Source organism: Eleginops maclovinus, chromosome 23 (assembly GCF_036324505.1).
Source record: "Eleginops maclovinus isolate JMC-PN-2008 ecotype Puerto Natales chromosome 23, JC_Emac_rtc_rv5, whole genome shotgun sequence".
Lineage (NCBI taxonomy): Eukaryota > Metazoa > Chordata > Actinopteri > Perciformes > Eleginopidae > Eleginops > Eleginops maclovinus.
In genome coordinates, this window is record NC_086371.1 from 25,783,191 (window position 1) to 25,804,905 (window position 21,715).

The 21,715-nt window shown below is 41.3% G+C and overlaps 4 protein-coding genes across 6 annotated transcripts in view; 3 read left to right on the top strand and 1 right to left on the bottom strand.

The window, feature by feature from the left end:
* The window catches only part of zgc:154054 (Alpha-1,3-mannosyl-glycoprotein 4-beta-N-acetylglucosaminyltransferase B-like), a 454,830-nt gene that overhangs the window by 46,488 nt on the left and 386,627 nt on the right, over window positions 1–21,715 (top strand). The window lies entirely within an intron of this gene.
* Window positions 208–10,501, top strand: setd7 (SET domain containing 7, histone lysine methyltransferase). Its single transcript, XM_063876913.1, has 8 exons — window positions 208–345; window positions 1,902–2,031; window positions 4,174–4,375; window positions 4,595–4,784; window positions 6,244–6,325; window positions 6,539–6,656; window positions 6,769–6,926; window positions 9,143–10,501. The coding sequence occupies exons 1-8, from the start codon at window positions 306–308 to the stop codon at window positions 9,333–9,335; spliced, it is 1,113 nt and encodes a 370-aa protein (XP_063732983.1). The 5' UTR covers window positions 208–305; the 3' UTR covers window positions 9,336–10,501.
* Window positions 10,949–15,601, top strand: zgc:113425 (uncharacterized protein LOC541425 homolog). 3 transcript variants are annotated; one of them, XM_063876730.1, is made up of 6 exons: window positions 10,949–11,356; window positions 11,588–11,647; window positions 12,744–12,875; window positions 13,962–14,108; window positions 14,575–14,632; window positions 15,016–15,141. In XM_063876730.1, the coding sequence occupies exons 1-6, from the start codon at window positions 11,192–11,194 to the stop codon at window positions 15,042–15,044; spliced, it is 591 nt and encodes a 196-aa protein (XP_063732800.1). In that variant the 5' UTR covers window positions 10,949–11,191; the 3' UTR covers window positions 15,045–15,141. The 3 variants fall into 3 exon arrangements, with proteins under 3 accessions (XP_063732800.1, XP_063732801.1, XP_063732798.1); XM_063876731.1 differs by lacking the exon at window positions 15,016–15,141 and adding an exon at window positions 14,806–15,005 and having other exon boundaries at window positions 10,950–11,356; XM_063876728.1 differs by having other exon boundaries at window positions 10,951–11,356; window positions 15,103–15,601.
* On the bottom strand, window positions 15,602–20,412 carry rab33ba (RAB33B, member RAS oncogene family a). Its single transcript, XM_063876727.1, has 2 exons — window positions 19,944–20,412; window positions 15,602–18,671 (listed from the first exon to the last, which is right to left on the bottom strand). The coding sequence occupies exons 1-2, from the start codon at window positions 20,169–20,171 to the stop codon at window positions 18,180–18,182; spliced, it is 720 nt and encodes a 239-aa protein (XP_063732797.1). The 5' UTR covers window positions 20,172–20,412; the 3' UTR covers window positions 15,602–18,179.

Genomic DNA, 21,715 nt, shown 5'->3' on the forward strand with positions numbered 1-21,715 from the left:
TATGAATAGGCAAATAATCTAAACTACTATAGTAACAAAAGCTGTCAAATAAATGTAGTGGAGTAAAAAGTACAATATTGGCTTCTTAAATGTTGAAGTATAAGTATAAAGTAGCATTAACAGAGAAAACTCAGCTAATGTACAATTACCTCAGTTACTATCCACCACAAATACACCCTGTGCCAATGTGCGTCTGAGATGCATTTACTGTACAGTGAATGTCTCCAGGATCAGTTGGAGCTGGGTGCACATGTCCACATGACGCCAGGAAGTAAAGCAGACACCCGGCAGCAGCCTCCCGCAGCATGGACAGCGATGATGAAAGTGTAGAAGAGTTCGTGGAAGGTTTGACACATTAACATTTCCTGTTTCATTCTCCTGTAAATAACCATATGTAGGATAATTTTTGCTATATTTATATTAATTTGATATTCTGTAAGTCTCCAGCAGTCGGTCTGCCGCTAGGCCCGCTCGGTTACTGCACAGCGCCAGGGACTTTATTTAGTAAGGTAGTCCGCTCGACAGACGACTGATTTCGGGCTGGATGATGTTAGATTCCCACTGTGGATAGAATTTGACCAGAAAATATAAAATAATACGAAGGGCAACATTTTAGTTTTTCAAAGTCCGCTAAAGTCTGCTACATGGCTGTTTTACTTTCTATTTGTGCTGGCTTTATAATAATTAGCCACACTGATTGGGTGTGGTAGTTTGATAAGTGTGACCGTTAATTTATAACGTGATGTGGCTAAAGAAACGGGATGAATGAGAACGGTTCATTGACACACACTTGTTTTTTTGGATGTGAAAACCGAATGCACCTGTTTGGTCGCACCTCATGGAACAATATCTTTTATGAATTGTTGCTAGTTTAATTGTATATTTAACTAATTGTACTCTTACTGAGTGAATGAATGGCCCCTAATGAATATGATTCTAAAAAAACAGTGTTGTAAATGCTTAGATAAGAGTACCTTGACTGTATAGGACAGCATGCATGCAGATACTCAGCCCCTTTGGACTTATTGTTTTACTGTCACTAAGATGACTGACATCAATCGGTTGGACAAAAACTCAACTTGCAAAGAATGAGCTTCTGTTTGTTAACACACAAGCAATAGCATTCCTTATAATGAGATTTAGAATATTCAAAACCTCTTGTAAAACAGTTCCATTCTTTATTACACAATGTCCGTGTTTACTGCGTATTCAGCTTCCCCTCAGTAGCCCAAGATAATACAATCAGCCTTTACTCTTGTGCAATGTGATTCAAAGGTTAAACGGCTTTGTTATCTTTTGCACAATAGCGACAGCATAGTTAAGAAGTCTCAGGTTCCTCCAACAATACACTATCCAGTATACTTAACACATAAAAATAAAAATAAAAAATAAATACAACTGTAACCCCCAAGAAGAAATTGAAATAAAATTGTGCAAAAAAGTGGTGCAAGTTACACAATGGTGCAAATGAAAATACAGAAATATCCTACAAGTCCTACAGTATGTTTTTATTTGAAATGTTTCGCTCAGTACTCTCGTGGGGCATGGATTGAAAAGTATAGGCAAACCTAAAAAGTATTTTCAGAACCTCTTATAAAACATTGCCGTGCTTTATTAGATTTTATTATTATTTCATTTGAGTTAAGGCTATACCGATAGATCATTGGGTGTAGCTAGAGTTGGGCTCAATGGTTACTGAGGGGAATTCAGAAATAAAAAGCGGACAATGCGTCTTTCCTCAGAAAAAATATGCTCTCTGATCTGACTGTTTTCTTATCAATGGTTTTCGTACGTGCTTAAAAGCAGGCACACGTGTCATGAGGCAGAGAGATAATACATAAGCAAAAAATCTGTGTACCCAAACCTTCGCTGCATTCAGAGGAATCTGCCTGTGTGTTCAGGTCCGTTGGACGAAGATGATCAGCCCCATGGGTTCTGCACAGTGACCTTTTCATCCAGCGATCGCTTTGAAGGACACTTCACCCACGGGGAGAAGAATGGCAAGGGAAAGTTCTTCTTCTTTGATGGAAGGTACTGCAAAGATACGTGAACAAAATGATGACATTAACCTCAACTACTCGACTCAACATCTATGGCTGGTGCTGACTCGTCTGGTAATTTATTGGATTAAATGTTAATAATGGTTGAGCATGGCTGTTTGAGTGTATTCCTGAAGCCCAGAGGGGCCAACGTGATAAGGAATTATGGACATGTGATTTTAGCTTAGTTGCATACGGGGAATCATTTTCACCTGTAATTAATTACCAGGAGTTTTAAATGTCAGACTTAACAACAGATTTGACCAATTTTACTCCACATTTATCCAATCAGTCTCTGCACTTCTATCACAAATCTCTTTCACACAGCCTGCCACTATTCTGTCTCGCTGTTCTACATAAAAGTATAGTTATAACCAGTGTTGGGCTGGTTACTTCCAAAATGTAATACAGTATATATTACTTATTAGTCTAGTAAGTAATAAGTTAGATTTCATTACTACTTTCACTGAACTGTAATATGTTACACTACTTTTTAGTTACTTTGACCAAAATAAATATGTGATACTGGTAACATCACGTCGCTGTTAATAACATGTTAGTGGAGCCTCTGCACGGCCCTGTAACCTGCTGTATATGAACGAGTCTCTATGGCAACGTTAGCTCACCTTATCATTGGTGTGTTAACGGAGATTTGCTGACTAGATTTCTAAAGTCAGAATCAGAATACCTTTATTCGTCCCGCAGAGGGGACATTTTCATTTGTTACAGCAAAAAGAGCCAAAGACAGCTTAATATTACACCCAGGATACACAAATATATCCAACAATTACACAATTTTACAAAATACACAAAAATAGACCTCAGAAAGAGTTCTGAAGTATAGCAGCCAGGTATATATTGCAAAGTTATTTACGGTATATATATATTGCATATAATTGGTATCGCACAACAAGGGGTGTTATAGTCTATGTTGTTATATGTGTGGCGGCCGGCAACTCCACAGCTGCTCCAGAGGCTGCATATCTTCAACACTCTGCCACGAGACCTGGAGAAAGTTACCTTCTGTTGCTTTGGTTTGCCCGCCCTCGTGTCTGCTGTATTTTATTTTTTCTCCGAGCCTGCAGCTCTCCAGACTAACTTAGCATTAGCGTGGTACCGGTCCAGGTGTTTCTTTTAATTGCTAGTTGTATTTGTTGATGTAGACAATTCCTTTCCTGTCGAACACAGATTGCACTTGACTTTTATGTTTTTCTCTAATAAACTGAAAATAATGTGAGAACATCCATCGCACTAAAGTGGAATCTGTTTCTGCAGCCCTCTTCACCAATAGTAAACAGGCTTACTGAGTTACTATTCTACCGCACAATTGTGTCTCACTATGTTGGTAAGTTCTTAAAAAACAACCACCACTTAATTTTGGGTGAAAATGTGTTGTAATGTGCGTTACTGAGAATTGTAAGGGGTATAATATTACCAAAATATCATTAGTAACGCGTATGTAGTGGCCGATTACGAGTATCCAAATGTTCAAAGGCCACTTAGTCTGCGGGGCGCATTCGAGTATTGACCTGATGAAATGAAAAAACCCAGATACCTTCATCGTTCCATTTAAGTGCTTTATTCCTCCTTCCGATTTGGGACTTCTGTATAGCACAAAGGAAATTGATGGAAACAAAAAAACAATTGAGGATGCTATGAATATTTACTTTAAATAACAAAAACATAAACTTAGGGCAGTCCATAAACCATGCAAAACGTTACGAAACCTCTATAATTATAACTAGGTCCATTAATGTTAACTTAAAAGAATATGCAATGTGCTCGTCAAGTCATAAATAATTACAATAAATAAAATGCCCAAAAGGCTTTTATAGCGTATATTACTGCGTTACAGCAAAAATTAATAGAGCTGACTCGAGGTGAAATGCAGGGGTACACACTCTTGGATCGCACCATGCTATGTAATATAAAGCACAGCATTATGCTGTAATTGTTTGGTTCGGTGTTAAAGAGCAAGCTCAAAGACAACACAGCACAGTTTAGATGTAGATAATAGACAACACAGTTTAGCTTACCGGGTATTCATGCTCAAATACAGCACAACGCAGTTTACTGTTAGCCTTTAGCTAAAAAACAAGTGCAGTTTAGCATGATCTGTCTTTCCCCTCCACAGCTCTCTGGAGGGCTACTTTGTGGATGATGGTCTGCAGGGCAAGGGGGTGTACACACATGAAGATGGAGGGGTCCTCCATGGGATGTATGTGGATGGAGATCTGAATGGCCCCGCTCAGGAATGCGATGCAGAGGGCCGCCTGATGTTCAAGGGCCAGTACAAAGACAACAACCGCTGCGGGGAATGCTGGGTCTACTACCCTGTGAGTCACTCCCCCTGACCCCCACACTGCCCATGTTTTTACGGATGATCCATCCCCTTGGTTCCATAAGTTTAAGCGCTTCTGAAGCCTTATTTAGAACGTAGTTCTCTTACAATGGCTGGAAATGTAACCGAAAGCCTTGTCTAAGATCCAAATAGGATACAGAAGAAAAGTAAAAGAATGGTGTGTGTGTGCTGGTGTGTACTGTGGTGCGTCTAGGATGGAGGCTGTGTGTTTGGGAAGGTGAATGAGGAGGGGGAGATGACCGGGGACTCTGTGGGGTACATCTACCCCGACGGACTCACGGCTCTCTATGGAAGCTTCGTGGACGGGGAGATAATCCAGGCGCGCCTCGCCACACTCATCTCCAGTGGGAGCGGAAGGCAACACTTTGAGATCACCCCCGACAGTAAGGAGGAGTTGGATTCATGTCACATTTGTTTGACAAGATGCAAATCTTCAATCAGGGGAAGAGTGAATGTTATATGAGATGTTTAATGATAGTTTGAGTAAAATTTAACAGAGAAATACATATAAAAGAAAAGTTACCATTTTGATGACAATAAGAATTGGGCACTCATCTACCTAGTGTCTTTTTATGACGAAAAGGCGCTGGGTAGAGCCTCGTTTCAACCTTTTTTAATGTTTCTATGACAACGCATCAACATCATTGTTTGTCAGACTAGCTTTACCCTCAGGCTGTTGATGGATGGATGGATGGATGGATGGATGGATGGATGGATGGATGGATTGATGGATGGATGGATTGGTGGATAAGTACTTTATTGATCCCAATTTGGGATTTTTTTGCGTTGAAGCAGCATAAAAAGACAAGGCATTGCACACAATCAAATTAAAAGACTAGAAATAAACAATTCAAAATGTAAACATCAATATAGAATATTCATGTCGGAATAGAAATGTACACAACATAGAAAACTAAATATAAAGCAGGATATTATATATACATTAAGTGTGTAAGGAATGGAATATGAAATTGAATATAAATGTAGAGTGAGTTTAAATCCAGTTATCCAGGAGAAACTATTGAGAAGAGTTATCTGTTGTTATTATTATCTATTTGTAAAAGTAAAATCCCAGCATAATAAGCTATAAATAACGGCAGCTTCCAAATTGCTCCCTTTGTTTCAGTGCATAAACAGTACTTTCTGAAATTGTGCACATTTAATTCACTTTTTTTTTTTACAAAACATCATGAACAACCTGAGATTTCTTAACAAAAATAAGTGCAATTTTATGCCTCAGTTTATCATTTACATATGTGCATTACACCTTACAGATCGCAGTGTGTCTACAAAAACACTTAGTGACTGTTATCTGCAACTGAACAATGTAGTGTTTTCCTTTTTGATCAAAACAACTTCGAAATCAGAAAGACTTGTCAACATTTCTGTAGTAATCCTGACTGGGGGCAAGGGTTCCACCAACCAAACTCTTTTGAACTCAAGCTGCCGACAGACATTTACATTTTTACACTTTGAAAAGTCATCCCGCGGGCCGGATTGGACCCTCTGGCGGGCCGGTATTGGCCCCTGGGCCTTATGTGTGACACCCTTGGCTTAAAACAAGCTTCTACTCCAATTTCTACAGTGATGTTACTGGCAAGTTTCAATATATTCAACTAGAAGCACTCAAAGCAGCTGCGTAAAAACAAAGGGGGCTCAGAAAAAGACACTCTATGGAGACTGGCCCTCATGCAGCTATAGATATTTAAGGGATCGTTACACAGTACAAACAGTTTACAGCACACACACACCTCTGTAAGACTACTAAATGCGATATGCGGTGTCTTTCTTATTGTCTTCTGCAGTTGTTCCGTTAATGAATAGATGCATTCTTTTTTTAAGGTCCTGTGTACTCGTACGACAAGTCCACCTCCACCTGTATCACCACCCACACTCTGCTCCCCGACCCCTATGAGAGCCAAATGTGAGTGAGCTCCCTACTGTAGATCCTGCAGCTTGATGGACGACACCTCTTCCTTTCTTCATGGGTTCTAATGTGTGTGTGTGTGTGTGTGTGTGTGTGTGTGTGTGTGTGTGTGTGTGTGTGTGTGTGTGTGTGTCTGTGTCTGTGTCTGTGTCTGTGTCTGTGTCTGTGTCTGTGTCTGTGTCTGTGTGTGTGTCTGTGTGTGTCTGTCAGGGTGTTTGTGGCAGACTCTCTGATCAAAGGAGCAGGACAGGGTTTGTTTGCCAAGGTGGACGCTGAGCTGGACACTGTGATGTCTTTTTATAACGGAGTACGCATCACACACACAGAGGTAGGACATCAGTACAGATGTGCTAAACTACAATTACACATTTCAACAATTGTATCCTTAGTTCTCCCCCCCCCCTCTGATGTTGTTATATGGTCTCTGTTTCCATCCTCAGGTGGACAGCAGGGACTGGGCTTTAAACGGGAACACCATCTCTCTGGACGAGGACACGGTGGTCGACGTCCCGCAGCCTTTCAACCAGCTGGAGAGATACTGCGCCTCTCTGGGCCACAAGGGAAACCACTCCTTCACCCCCAACTGCAAATATGACCCGTGAGTACAAAGTGACAGGAAGAGAGTCATGGATTTTCAAAATAAGATTCACCATATTGAGAGTTGATGGTTAGGTAAAAATGTGTGCAGGTTAATATAGGAGCTGTTATTAGCAGCAGCTCAACTAAGCTGATCTTATCTCATTCAGAGGAAAGTGAGTATACTAAAGGTGTGCAAACTGATTTTGGTGGGGAAGAACTGCAAGTTAGCATCTCACTGGCTACCTGCACTGAAAGCAATAGGATTTTCCATCTTTTTTCTTTTGTTGTGTTACAGAAAATAAGATCTGTGGCAAACAAGCGTTTATGATGATTTTTCAGCAGGATAATCTCCACATTGAAACATGATTTCATATCATGCATATTTTAGGACCTTATAATGCAAATATATAAGTATTAGGGATGCACCGATTCATCTGTGAGACTTCAGCATTGGCCGATGTTAGCGCTATTTACCACCATCGGCACATCGGTAAATAAGGTGACACAGGGCTGCCAACTTTTGAGTTCAGCTTGGAGTGAGATTTTTATTTTTTTTAAATAAACTTTCATGTGTACAGTGTACTTAGCCGCCGACATGGAAAGTAGGGTCCTTTTCCTCCTGCAGCTGTCCCTGACACTTTAAAAAAACATCCTGCAACAGACAGCTCAAATGTATTTATCAACTGGGAAAAGTCACGTTAGCGCCGTTGTTTTTAAATCTGACGGACAAAAACTGAAGTCTAGGCATCCTTTTGAAGGACTTCCGCCCGGTGTAGCGGGACTCTGCAGGATCGGTAAATGAAATCCAACATTCAGTGTTCTTCGGAGGCTGTCGTTTATATCTGGGACTTTTTTACTCAACTTCTCTCTCAAAGGGGATAAGGGATAGGATAGGCTGGCCTGGTCTGCATTATGCTAGTATTACAATATATACAGTAAAACATCGCCATTGGTAAAATTGTTATTTTAACGGCATTGGCTGTCATTTTTTCATCGGTGCATACCTGATAAGTATTGCAATACTTGAATCAGTGGGTCATAGGTTAAATCCCCATAGTGTTACCTCATTCGACCATAGTGAAGCCACAGGCATTGATTTAAGGGTGTGTGTATATCTATTTAGAGGCTTTAATCCAAAACTGTAGCACCAATACCGCAGACATTCATACGGGAGTCATTCTGTGTAAAGTATCTTGTCCAAAGACACCTCGACATGTTGACTTCAGGGATCAAACCACTTACCCTCTGATTGGTAGATGCCCAAAATGCTTAATAAAGCACTTCTTCACACATCTAGACTCTGAATTGAATGGAAGTGCACCTGAATGATGCATTTAACTTTTAAAAAAGAATCTTAGAGGGCCCATCGACCATAGTGTCACTGAGGGGAACATTCAGTCATTTTCTAGCATCGTTACATTTCTAATAGAGAAGGAATCAGGATCGCAATTCCTTTGTTCGTCCCACAGAGCGGACATTTACAATTTTACACCATAAGTATAGATGGTGAGAAAAAACCAACATAATGCACGAAAGTTTTATCTCACAACTGTGGTGTCGTAGTCCTTTTTTATCCGTTTCTTTTACATTACTGCATGTTGGTTTTACACTGCCCGGCCAAAAAAAAGGTCACACACTCTAATATTCGTTGGACCACCTTTATCTTTGATTACGGCATGCATTCGCTGTGGCCTCGTTTCCACAAGCTTCTGCAAAGTCACAACATTTATTTCTGTCTTGCATTAAAAAAATGGATCTTGTGTTGATGACGGGAGATTCGGACCACTGCGCAAAGTCTTCTCCATCACATCTCAAAGATTCTCAATCGGGTTCAGGTCTGGACTCTGTGGGGGCCAATCCATGTGTGAAAAGGATGCCTCATGCTCCCTGAACCACTCTTTCACAACTTGAGCCCGATGGATCCTGGCATTGTCCTCTTGGAACATGCCCGTGCCATCAGGGAAGAAAAATCCATTGATGGAATAACCTGGTCCTTCAGTATATTCAGGTAGTCAGCTGACCTCATTCTTTGGGCACGTTGCTGAACCTAGACCAGACCCACTGCAGCAACCCCAGATCATAGCACTGCCCCCACAGGCTGGTGACCTTTGTTTTGGCCGGGCAGTGTATTTCACAACAGTGGTGTGTGAGTCTGTGTTATTGTGTGTGTGGGTGGGGGAGGGGTCTACCAGGGGCCTTAATGATGGTTGTCCTCTTCACCTTTGCTTTGTGCAGGTTTGTCCACCCTCGGTTTGGGCTCATCAAGTGCATCCGAACTTTGAGGGCCGTGCACAAAGGGGAGGAGCTACTGGTTGCTTATGGTTACGATCACGAGGAAAAGGGGGATTCGGGCCCCGAGGCCCCTGAATGGTACAGGCAGGAGTTGCAGGAGTTCCAGCGATCAAAGGGAGCTCCTTCTAGCCTGTGAGGACACTCATGACCTTCTCTATACCTGAGCGGCCACCTTACAAAACTCCATCTGTGCTGCAGCTGCACTCCATGCTTCATCTGGGATCGTTGAATACTGCCTGAGATACTCCGTATGAATGGATGTCAGCAACACAAGCACTATGCAAGAAATCTACGTAACAGACATGACCCTGGCTCTTCATCACACATCACTGGATATTAAAATGAATGGGCTCATGGTTGGTGCTTTTAAATGTAGGATTTGATACATACAATTTAACCATTTTACGCAGCTGCTGCAGTTTATTTTAACAGTTGATTTTACCACTGCAGTTTGTATCTCCTCTGGTTAGCTCAAACCTCCTCTACACCAATTCAGCTTGCTCCATCCTGCCATCCATGTTATACTGTACAGTATGTATTACAGTGGCTCATTTACTCAGAACCTCTGATTTCGGTAAAGTACTGTAAATCCTGAGCTTTGTAGAGGTGAAGAAAACAGAATTACCTATGTTCATACGCTCAAAAATAAACATCAACGCAATCAATGCACAAGCCTTTGATTATGATGTATTTGTGATATTGCTTCAATGTGAAACTATTTCGCAAACACTTGGTTCCGTTATGCCCTCTAAATAAATGAGCATTAATGTTTTCAGGCATTGTGAACACTGTGAACACACATATGCTGTTCCACCGAAAGTATACGTCACAGCGAGTTAGGGATCTTAACGTAAAGCTGTGAAAAAACCACTAGAGATTCTCACACATCTGGTATTTGACCAAACACTGCAATTAGACATTGTGCGTCATAAGGCATTTTAATGCCAACCTGTTTTATTGTGTCTGATCAAGGTATGAAAATGACCAAAAATATTCATCAAACAGTGCTGCGTAATTAAATTGTGATAGTAAAAACAAATGAAGACTTTGTCTATCACCTTTAGAAACAGTTTTGAAGTGATTTAAAATAACACTTTGATATTTGCACTTGTATCTGCCCTTGCATCAACGTCATACTGTTCATCTCAATTTGTATGCATTTCATAACATGAAAGTGTTTTTTAATTAGTGGTAGAACATACTGAATTATGCTTTTTGTGCACTGATGGGAGTATAAGTAAAAAAGCTGTTTGTTTTATTGATTGTAAAATGTTCAATCTTTATATAAAATATGTGAAGGTAGTATTTCAATTTATTTCACATCTTTTCCCCACAGTTCACCTCTTTCATCTTTCCGCCATTGGTTTCGCAGTTTCACATTTCTCCAGTTTCACAGTACAAAGTGCAGCTTCTGCTGTCAAGTTTGTTTTTATACCTCCCAAAGTTTGCTTAGGAAGTTAAACGCCTTCTTTCATTTTTAACAGAGGCCCTGCGCAGGTGAACTTGCTTTTACCATAGTCTGTATACAGTTTAAAGGCTTCAGCTGTTCATTTAATCCCTTAAAACAGTGCCGATATCTGCAAGTAAGAAAGCGGAATGTAGATATTTCACGCAAATAAAGTTAAACCATTCTACATGCCAAATATAGAAGTGCAGGTTTTGAAGGAGAAAATATTTATCGCAAATCCGTACATTAGTTTGTTTTTGTCTAAAAGTCCGTTTAAAGCTCGTAGAGCCCGGTATGGCCTGTCAGTCTAAACCCTGGGCAACAAGTCCCCTCCCTCCCCACCTGCTGCAGCTGGTCAGCAGGTTAATGAGAAACCAACTTCCTACCTGCTGAGCGGCAGCCGGAACTCACCGCAGCTGGAAACAAGTGCTCCTTTCTGGGTAGAAAACATGATTTAGGCCCCATAAAATCGCTGCATCCGTTGTCTGAAACGGGGAAAAGTGCACCAAGTTCCTCCTTGGACTTTCCGGGGTTCGATCCCAGAGATGGACCGGTACAGGTACTTCATTTTCAACCAGAAGAGCGTTCTGGTACTTGGTATCCTGCAGATCGCCTGTGCGGGTCTTTGTGTGGTGTGTGGCTTCATGGACGCTATTTCCCGAAAGTACACCCCGCTGAGCGGCACCAGGACCCCGGTGTGGGGCGGACTGGTAAGATATGGATCCTCTATCATCACACACTCTACAGATATTCAAGCAGCCACTGCAGCCTGTGTTAACTTCACTTTCATCATGACGTCACCTCTTGTACATGTCAACCACTTTACAGTCTGCTCTAAATGTCCTGAATATGATAATGGGGTGAACCTCAGCTAAGGGATTGGAGCAGCTGGTGTTTGCCTTTGTCTGTCAGTTTATTCAGGCTGTTGTCTCCCTGCATAGATCCTGGGCTGTCCGGGTGTCCTGGCACTATTCGCCTCCCAAAAGAAGAACTCAGTGCTGGTAAGTGAGAGAATTCCTTCACCCTGGTTTTCTCTGTATGTAAACTTTTGAAAACTGAGACTAAATGTATAATCTCATAAAACCCTCTATTCATTTGCAAGAATAATTTTCAGCTGTGTGATTTCCTACCTGTGATATTATTTGGAAAACCCATGCATTGAACATTGTGTGCACAGATGCCCAATTGCAACCCTGAACATGTTTCAGCGTTATTGAAGGGGAAACAGGATTTGACACTAGCCTATAGCCCAAACTGGATTTTTGACATCCATACTAATCAGTGAGTTACACAATTGCTAATTGCTATTTAAGCAAATAGCGATATATTATAACAATCTTGATTCTGATCCCTGTGATTATTTTGTATTGGAATATTAAGCAATTGAAAAATCAACTCTGAAGTAGAGGTATAAATCACACATTTTACCACGATACAATATTATAATGATTTTTTCCACATAATCCGATATTTGCCGATATTACAAAATCTGTCACGGTACTGTTTTGATTCATGGGTTGACTGATCAGTCAATATGTGAATCATTATATCAATATATGAGTCAATATATGAACAATCACTTACATTTATCACCTGACAAAAAGCCACAAAAATAAGTTAGGACATTTATTTACTTATTTACGTCCCTTAATTCAAATTGAATTAAATCTGAACCTCCTGTTGGATGAGAATAGCTGGTACACCTAAGTCAACATGGACTCTGTTGCTAACATGGAGGCTAACCTGGTCACTTCATCATAATAATCATCGTCTTGAGCTTGACTTGGTTCTGGATGAAGTGTAGCATGGTAGATCGTTGAATGGATTTATTGATCCAGATGGATTTCCAATGCTCTTTGGTGGACAAACTTTCTAAATGTCTTTCTGAGTGACTAAAAAGTAGAGCCTGTTTGTCTGTCTCTAATGACATTTCTTGTTAGTTATCGTCTAGCATGTACAACAGTATCGATATGTTTATAAGAAGCTAATATTGGCAGATGTATACATTGGGCTGGTTTAGCAGTCTAGCCCTATTGTACATTCAACCCTCTCAGTATGACAAAGGGAAACACACACTCTGTGATGTGGTCCCTGCAGGTGAGTGTGATGGTGGCAGCGGCCGGGCTCTCCTGTGTCACTGCAGCTGTTGTATCCGGCTACTCCTGTCTGACACTCACCTACGGGGAGGAGGATAAGGAGGTCTTCCACCACCACGACAGTCCTAAAGTGGTAAGGCATGCTAACACACATACAAGCACACAACCATGAATGTCGTTTGCATCACACTATTTAGTTAATTACAAACCTTATATCATTGTACATCACTGTACAATATTTAATCTTAACTCTTACATTCTGTTATTGTATATTTAATTCTACTACATGTACATAGAATCCTGCATATACTTGATCACTTTCATTATTTGTTTATAATCTATTCACTACTCATCTTGCACTACTTTTTAGTTTTTAAAAAATTATTTCTATTTTATTATTATTGTGTCTTATGCCCTTTTATAATATGTTGCACTGTTGGAGGAGCTCGGGACCTAACTAATTCAATGCCATAACTACACTGTAGCGACTGTGCATCGGTTAATAAAAACCCTTGAACCTTAAACAATTTCCTTTGGGTGATCCCAAGTGTGTGGGTACAAATGAGGATTCCTAAATATTTTCTGTGACTCCACAATCTTTAAACAGAGCCTGTTACTAACACCAAAATGCCCTGACACACCGAACCAACATCAAAGAACTATTTGTGGCAGGGCTTCCTGTTGCATCCGTCTTGGCCAAAAAGTCGAACTTGAACACAGCCCTACAGCCTAATACCACATCCTTTCTACACCTGTATAAGAGGAAATAGCTCTCCATGACAGCAAATTATTGAAAAAGGAAAAAATGTAACTGTAGCAACATAAGCTGTTATTACCTTACCACATAGCTTGATTCCAGACGGCCATGTCGTTGTTATAATATCAGAATGATCAGATGAGATGAAAAAGTATAGACTTCTGTTTTCCCTTTGACTTAATCATTCAATCACATTGGTTTTCCTTTCATCCGTTTCCTTCTGAATGCACTTATTCACTTAAACTGAACAGCCAATTAGTGTTTTATTTTGCCGATTAAACAGGCTGAATATGGGGCGAAAGAAGTCGGGAGCAGCGAATAATGTGGGGCCCATCTAAAGAAAACATGGCCAACAGACACTTATCAACCACTCCCACTTTACCAACGTCCGATATCGGCCATCGGATTAGTGTGTCAGGGCTATTAGACCGTGAACCTACAAGATTTTTTGTCTCCGCCCAGATGTTTGTGCTTCATCGGATGGTGAAGGGGGCGAATGCCACCATCCTGCTGACCTGCACCATCAGCATGGCTCTCTCCGCTCTCATCGCATATCTGGGCTGCCGGAGTCTTCCAAGCTGCCGCTGCTATGATGCCAGAACCGGACTGGTAAGAAGAGAAAGTCACCGCAGATTCCTTTTATACTGAGTAACTAAACAAGGTTTCTGATCTCACGCCACTCATCATGGTGGCACATCCTCCAAACATCCTTGGTTTCAGACAGAGATAGACAAAGCAGCTCCTCAGTTGTAGCCTGAAGCTCTCCATTACATTGTCTAAAATGAAAACTGTTGCTGGCAGCTTGTTTCAGCTGTAGCTAGCTAACTAGCTAATAATGCTAATATTAACCCCCTGAATTGGTTGAACAAGCTAAAAACTAGTCCCTGTTTTGCCAATACATCCGAATAAAACTTCCAGTTCTTCCTACACAAATTCTGTATGTCTGCCTGCACCTCTTTATGATGCTGTCAGATGAGATATTCCATTTTGAGGCCTTTATTGTATTGCTTTCATTTTCCATGCGCAGAATAAAGGCTTTTTCCCCCCTGCAATTAAAATTGTGTGTTTGTTTCAGGAGACGCTGGTTCCTCAGTGTGACCCTGGAGACACGGAGATGGTTTGTAGATTGCAAGGTAAGAACTATTAATGAATGTTGTCTTTAAAGATGCCATATAATGCTCATTTTCAGGTGTATATTTGTATTTTGTGCCTCTACTGGGACATGTCTCCATGCTTTAATGTTCACAAAGCTCTTTATTTTTCTCATACTGCCTGTGCTCTCTTTTCACCCTCTGTCTGAAACCAGAGCCCAGTCTGCTCTGATTGGTTAGCTGGCCGGCTCTGTGGTGATTGATCAACCACTTTGAGATGTCCCGCCCCTTAACCTATCACGTACAGTGTGTCCAAGTGCTAGCCGGTAGAAGCGCAAGTGTTACATAGTGATGTCATTATGTTACTGAAGTAAATAAAGGATGCCAATGGAGTTTTACATTTAAACCTATATTACACACTACAGGAGAGGGAGAACCCCAAACAGCAGAATAGGGCCTCTTTGAATGAAACCTCTGCTCTCAGCAGTGAGTGATGGAGTTCTTCTATGCAGCAGGGGGTGACGACAGGCTGTTCAACTCTCCTGCTCCGGTCCCTGAGCGGAACACAGCGGAGGAAGAGGAAAGGCCCTCCAAACTGCCTCCTTACAGCAGACTGACCTGACACCCCCACAGTACCTACAGTGCCTGGTCCTATATGTGTCTCCATCACAGAGGAGGGGCTGGTAATGGAAAATGTTTTTAAAATTGAGCTTCACATTTAATATTTGTGGATGAAGGGAATCTTAAAACTCAACTGAAGACGTCACATTGGAATGTTGTAAGCCCCTGGTTAGACTAAGCACTTTAGACTGTGGCACGGTCTTTATTTCCTTTTTGACTAAACATTTCTGGAGCCAAACTCATTTAATCTTGCCAAGTTGAATACCTGTATGTAAAATGTCCAGCCTGAAACGCCCCTGTGTGCTGTGTGAAAGTGAGCTATCATCTCAATGTATAAATTATTTTTTATCTGTATTTAAATAATAAAACCTTACTGAAGACAAGACCACATTTTGAAATGTTCAGGGTAGTTTATTGCAGGGTTACACGTTAACACCGTTGCAACTACCTGTCCCGGGTAGTTTCATTCATAACTCACAGTGAGCAGATAGCATTCATGTCGTTGATATCCTTCTTCCTGGACATTTGCAATTAGAAATACAGTATTTGTTGTTGGTGGCTGCAGTGAAGAGAAGGCAAATGAAATGATAGCATCCATAAAACAAAGGTCACTTGAAGAAGAGAAGCAGCACCCGAAGCTAAGACAAAGACCCACATGATGTCCTCCACCGCAGAGATGGTCGGTGAGAGTCATCTGAACAGTGAGTCCTGAGAGGTCATGTGACTGCGTGATCAGAAGAGGGGCCACAGGACCAGCCGGCGCCACAACATGCATCCAAACAATCAGGGTACGGAGCCCAGCTTGTGGTGCATCTTGACTTTTGAAGGATTTGACAGTGTCTGCGTTTATCATACAAAGCTGAAACTATTGTATCACAAGCTAACAGGGAGCAGCTGTGGGGGTAGGTGTTTTTTACACTGTAAGAGGTATGTGTTTGATTCTCTGGCTAGCCTACTTTACTCTTGTTTGATAATCTAGCTGAACAGTGGTGTAGTGATGTATTTTTATAGGCCCACCGAGAAGTAAGCAAGGGCTCGCTCCACAAAAAGCAATGGGATTATTCCATTGGATTTTGGAATATTATAGAAAATAAGATATTTGGCAAACACACGTTTATAATACGTTTTTTTCAGCATGATTATCTCCACATATTAACAACACTTCTTTCTTTAAGCATATTTGAAATTCCTAGAAGTAAAATGCTAATGCTTGGCTATAAAAACAACATAGCTTCACAAGGCTGCGCGTCACCACCGCTAAGCTAAAGGTGGCTAATGTTTGTAGCGATTATGTTTAGAGATTTGCTGAAACCGGCTGTTTAAGACACAAAGAAGTTTCAAAAAAGATTCCACTGGGGTATTTACTGACGTATTGTATGGCTTAAAACAAACTATGAATATCTCTTCAGTGTTAACCACAGACCTCATTTGAGACTTCTAACCACAAACATGTAAAAACAAAGCGTTATCTTTGGAATGATGCAACTGGAAGTGCTAAAATGCTAACTCATTCCCAGGTTGTTGGACTCCTGCACCGCTCTATTTCACAGCATTCATATACAGAGGAGGGAACAGGCAAATACAGCTAACCCATTCTCTTGATATTAATTTGAACGGGTTCCCTTTTCATCCTGTTTCATGACTCTTTCAGACAATTTGCAGTGACACTTCCTCCTCCTTTTTATACAGGTAGGATTTTAAGGATTCACCTTAACTGTAAAATGAACTCTTACAATAACATAACTTGTTATGGAGCTAATACCCTAGCCACCAGGGCTAGCACAGTTACAGCTCTCCCAATAACGACATGGACCAATCACATTGTATGTTAGGAAAACATGTTTTCATTCAAACCTGACTCCCCTTAACAAATACAATCTTATAACACACCTGCGTAATAATCAACAGGGTGATGAGCTTGTGCTTGGACTATGCAAACAAAGACTAATGGAATGCAGAGAGAAGTCGTTATCAGTTTCCGGACAGAATATATGTGAAATTAGGCAAGCATTTTCTAGCTTCGTGTTCATTGGCATGCAAGTCCTGGGCCTCCAAAGCATGAAATTTGATTTAATTTTGGCATATAATTAGTTTTGAAATATATTTTCACACCCTCATACTCCAGTTTAACCCTGTTTTTTCTTTTTATATAAAAAAAGTATAATTAACTGTCTGAAACCCCCCAACGCCCCCCTTTACTGGGCGATATTAAACAATAGGAAACTTATATTTATATTAAACCTATGGCTGATGCACACAGCACGTTGCATCTTACCCAGGTGAATATTGTTATTTTATATTAGTATATATTAGGGCTGTCAGTGTTAATGCTTTTGATTCATCTGGAAACGTACACACATTAATCAATCCATGGTAAACATCCACGCTGGAATTATGGGAGGAAGTCAGTGTTAATATACGTTAATCGTTTTTAAAACTCATTTAAGGTCTCCAGATTCATCGTGAGTGTTAATGCGCTGATGTTGACAGCCCTAATTTATTTTCAGTTGGTATTTCAAATATAGGAAATTAGAACATACAGATAGAACTTCTCCAATGTGTTTTAAAGATCTACGCAGAATGTAAACATATTAAAACTGCAGGCACCTTTAATGAGACGGCTGAGTTCAAAGCTAATGGATTGCATTCATTTGCACCCAGAGCATCTCCCTTATTGATCAATGCCATGAACACCTCAGTGGCGCAGGTTTAGAATGTGATTTATTACCAAAGGGAAAAAGGACCGATTAAGAATCTGATTTTTGGGCAGTTTGTTCAGGATCACTCCCATGGACATATCATAGATTTTGGCATTCCAAAACAATCATACACTGACAAGCACTTATAAAGTAAATCACAGGCATGTGAATGGTCCTCTTCTGTGTGTGCAGCATCCGCTCTCCCTTTATAGACCTCCACACGATGCAATCTTCATGGTGTTGTGCAGCCCTGCAGTTCTCCCCCTTTCTCAGCAGCCACCGCTGCAGCCCCAGCTCCTCGACCCCTCTCCACCGTCTGTCCCCCCCTTGCTCAGGTTGACGGTACCCCCTGAACCCACAGGGGGCTGGCTCAGAACCAGAGGCTTCTGAGACTTAAGCTTGTGTGCCACCGTCATAAAAATGGCCTCCACATGGTCACTGTTTCCTCCGTCTTCCTGACTGTTTGGGTTTTTCGCGGACGTCTCGAACAGGGGCATGGAGTGGGTGTCTGCAAACTGCTGCGCCACGTCTGTGCCCACCTGGACCGAGTCCTGGAGGTCACACTTGTTCCCCACGAGGATCCTGGGTACCTCCGTGCCCAGAGCGTGCTGCTTACACTCCTCTATCCAGGCCGGGAGGCTGCGGAAGCTGGCGGCGTTGGTGACATCGTAGACGAAGACCACGGCGTGCACGTTGCGGTAGTAGTGCTGCACCATGGACTTCCTGAAGCGCTCCTGACCCGCAGTGTCCCACAGCTGGATCTGCAAGGGGACAGTTTGGAAATGGATCAAATTACTATGAGAATAACAAATTAGTTAAAATAAAGAAATATAGTGAGCTTTTTTTAAGCCTGATATATTTCCTCGATACCATTAAGCTGCATTGTTTCTCAGAAACCATATAAAAACACATCAATGAGCCACACTGTTGCATTGGTCTAATGATTTAGCAAAATTCATACCAAACACTTACAGAAACTTATGATTACAATTTTGTGATTTGTAATGCACTTGAAAAAACTGCCTTGAGTTACACAAGTGGAGCCAGAACATTTACTTCTTTAAACAAAAAGCTGATTCAGCACCATGGACAGGGCCGGCAGGGTCTGAACTAACAGAGGACTCTTGTCCACCCTGAGGTCTCACTTTACGTGTTTACAAGCCCCCATGAGTTGTGTAGGTGTGTGTAGGGGCTGTATGTGTGTGTGTAGGGGCTCCAGGGCTGAATGTAGGGGCTGTGGATGTGTAAGTAGGGGCTCTAGGCCTGTGTGTGCAGGGGGTCCAGATGTGTGTGTGTGTGTGTGTAAGGGATGTAGGTGTGTATAGGCATTTAGTTATGTGTGTAGGGGCTGTAAGTGTGCATGTAGGCATGTGTATAAAAGGTTGTAAGTGTGTGTAGTAGGGTACTATAGGTGTGTGTATACACTTGCATGTGTGTGTGGTATGCAGGGGCTGCAAGTGTGAACAGGCTTTTAGTTGTGTGTGTAGGGGCTGTAGGTACAGTATGTACATGTAGCTGCAGGAGAGGATGTCTATATATATTTTTAAAGACTGTTTTCTAGACTGCTCTCTCCTAGAGTCTCTTCTTCCCCTTTTAGGCTTGCATCTGTCCTGACTGGAAAAAAATCAGAGATGTATTTCTGCTATTTCTTTGTCAGTTAGTCAATGCAACCAGTGAGTAGGAGTTATATTGTTTTCTCCTACTGTTCTGAGTTTCAGTTTGGATGCTGGGTGACGTCAGCTTCACTTACGATGAGAAGTGTTTAAAATGCTTGTAAGAACTCAAGTGCATGGTTAAAACCTGAAAATTGGGACAATCCACAATGTGGAAACACTGGGTCAATGAAGTAGTATGCAGTGCTCACGCAACCTTTGACTCAAATTAGTTTAATAGTATCGGCTCTCTGTATACGTAAGCTACAGTTTTACATGAGCATGTTTCCCACATCAAAACAGACAAGACACCCAGAGAGATGATCTGCATCTTGTCAGTTTCTAATTGTATTTAACTGGGTCCCATTTCTGCAGGCACACCTTGATTTTCTCTCCGTCAATCTCCACCAGCCTCTCCCTGAAGTCCACCCCGATCGTGGCCTCAGTCTTCTCGGGGAACCTCCCTGCACAGAAGCGGTACGTGAGGCAGGTCTTCCCGACACCAGAGTCCCCGATCACGATTATTTTGAAGATGCGGGTCCTCGCCGGCGGAAGATTCGAGCTCGTCAGAGTGCCGGAAAATTCAACCGAGGACCCGCTCTCCGCCATATCAGTCCAGCAGGCCGGGGCAGAAAGCTTGTTTACAGCTGCTGCTTCAAGAAGTAAACGTCACAGCTCCGCTCCCGATCCCACTGCTGTGTCGCCAGTCAATAAAAGGCTTGTCGAGAACAGCTAAACTTAGAGAACACACAGCATGTACTCCACGTTCAATATACAAACAGTACATTCATCTCTCTGTAAACAAACCCTGCCAGTCCTCAGCTGTGAAGCCACGTACATGATGTCCAACCGTAGTGACATCTCGCGAGAGGAAATTGTGAAGCATTCACTGACCCATCGTTAAGACAGTCAAAGTCAAACTTCCTAAAAGAAACCAATACACCGAACATGTAGGTGACACTAGAAAGTAAATATAAAACCAACATTTATTGTTATGGGTTCATATCATAGACTGGCTATATACGGTTAATATACATAACAAAGCATTATACAACTCCCTGGCAGGCAGAATGCAGTGGGATATACTCGTGCATAGACGGGTTAAATTAGGATGTACCAACAGCAACATCTGCTGGTTAAGTGGAGCAATCAGGGCTTTAAAGGTTGACATGTCTCAACCGTAGACCATAGAAACCTATAGGCTACATAGAGGGTGGAACAAAGTAAAACCATGTTTGGTTCATTACTTTTTCATAACTTATTTGATTAAAAAAAATGGTAGTGTAATATATTTCATTGCAAAATGATCTTACTTATCACATGTATCTCTGAAAATAAGGATCTCCAAATGTGGACTAGATGTTAACATACAGGTGTTGCATACAAAAAATAATTATGTCAGCTATACCTCAGATTGATACATAGCAACGCACATGAATTTTAGCAGAAAAAGCATTATACTAGCTGGCCGTAACCCTAATCATTGAACATAAGCTCAGGATGCCCAGGGACTGAGCCCCTCTCTACTCTTCTCGCTCTTTAGCTCTGCCTCAAAATGAGGACTTAGTTTGAAGAAGACTATAGTCCAAAGACAATACATATTACACAGATACAGGAAATTGACTTTCAGTACCCTGTCTGCTTAAAAGTCTCTGGTATCCTATTTTCTGTTAAAAAAAAAAGAAGACATCTGAGTTATGGCCTTAAAAAAGACGAGTTAACATCAGTGTGATGACAACAGGAACAAAGAGGGTCAACTTTCAACCTGTATTATACAATTGCTGAATTAACTAGGTAACACCTATTCAATATTGCCAGAAAAAATTTATTGCATATTTTTTAAAGCTACACATTTTTGGAAATGCTTTTATACGTGTTGCAGTGTGTAAGGACTTCTTTGAACTGAAGAGTTGCCGGTTCACATCCCCGGTTGAACTGGAGAGGTGCGAGTTCTCTTCCTGGTCACTGCCGAGGTGCCCTTGAGCAAGGCCCCTTGCATAATTCATTATAATCAAGTTATGGCTCCACTTGTTAAACAATTGACACACGCAGGTAAGTATTATTCTTCTATTCTGCCCCCTACTGTATTGGAGTGTGTATAAGGCCTATTACAGCATTATATTATCTAAAATAAAATAATCATTGTAAAAACA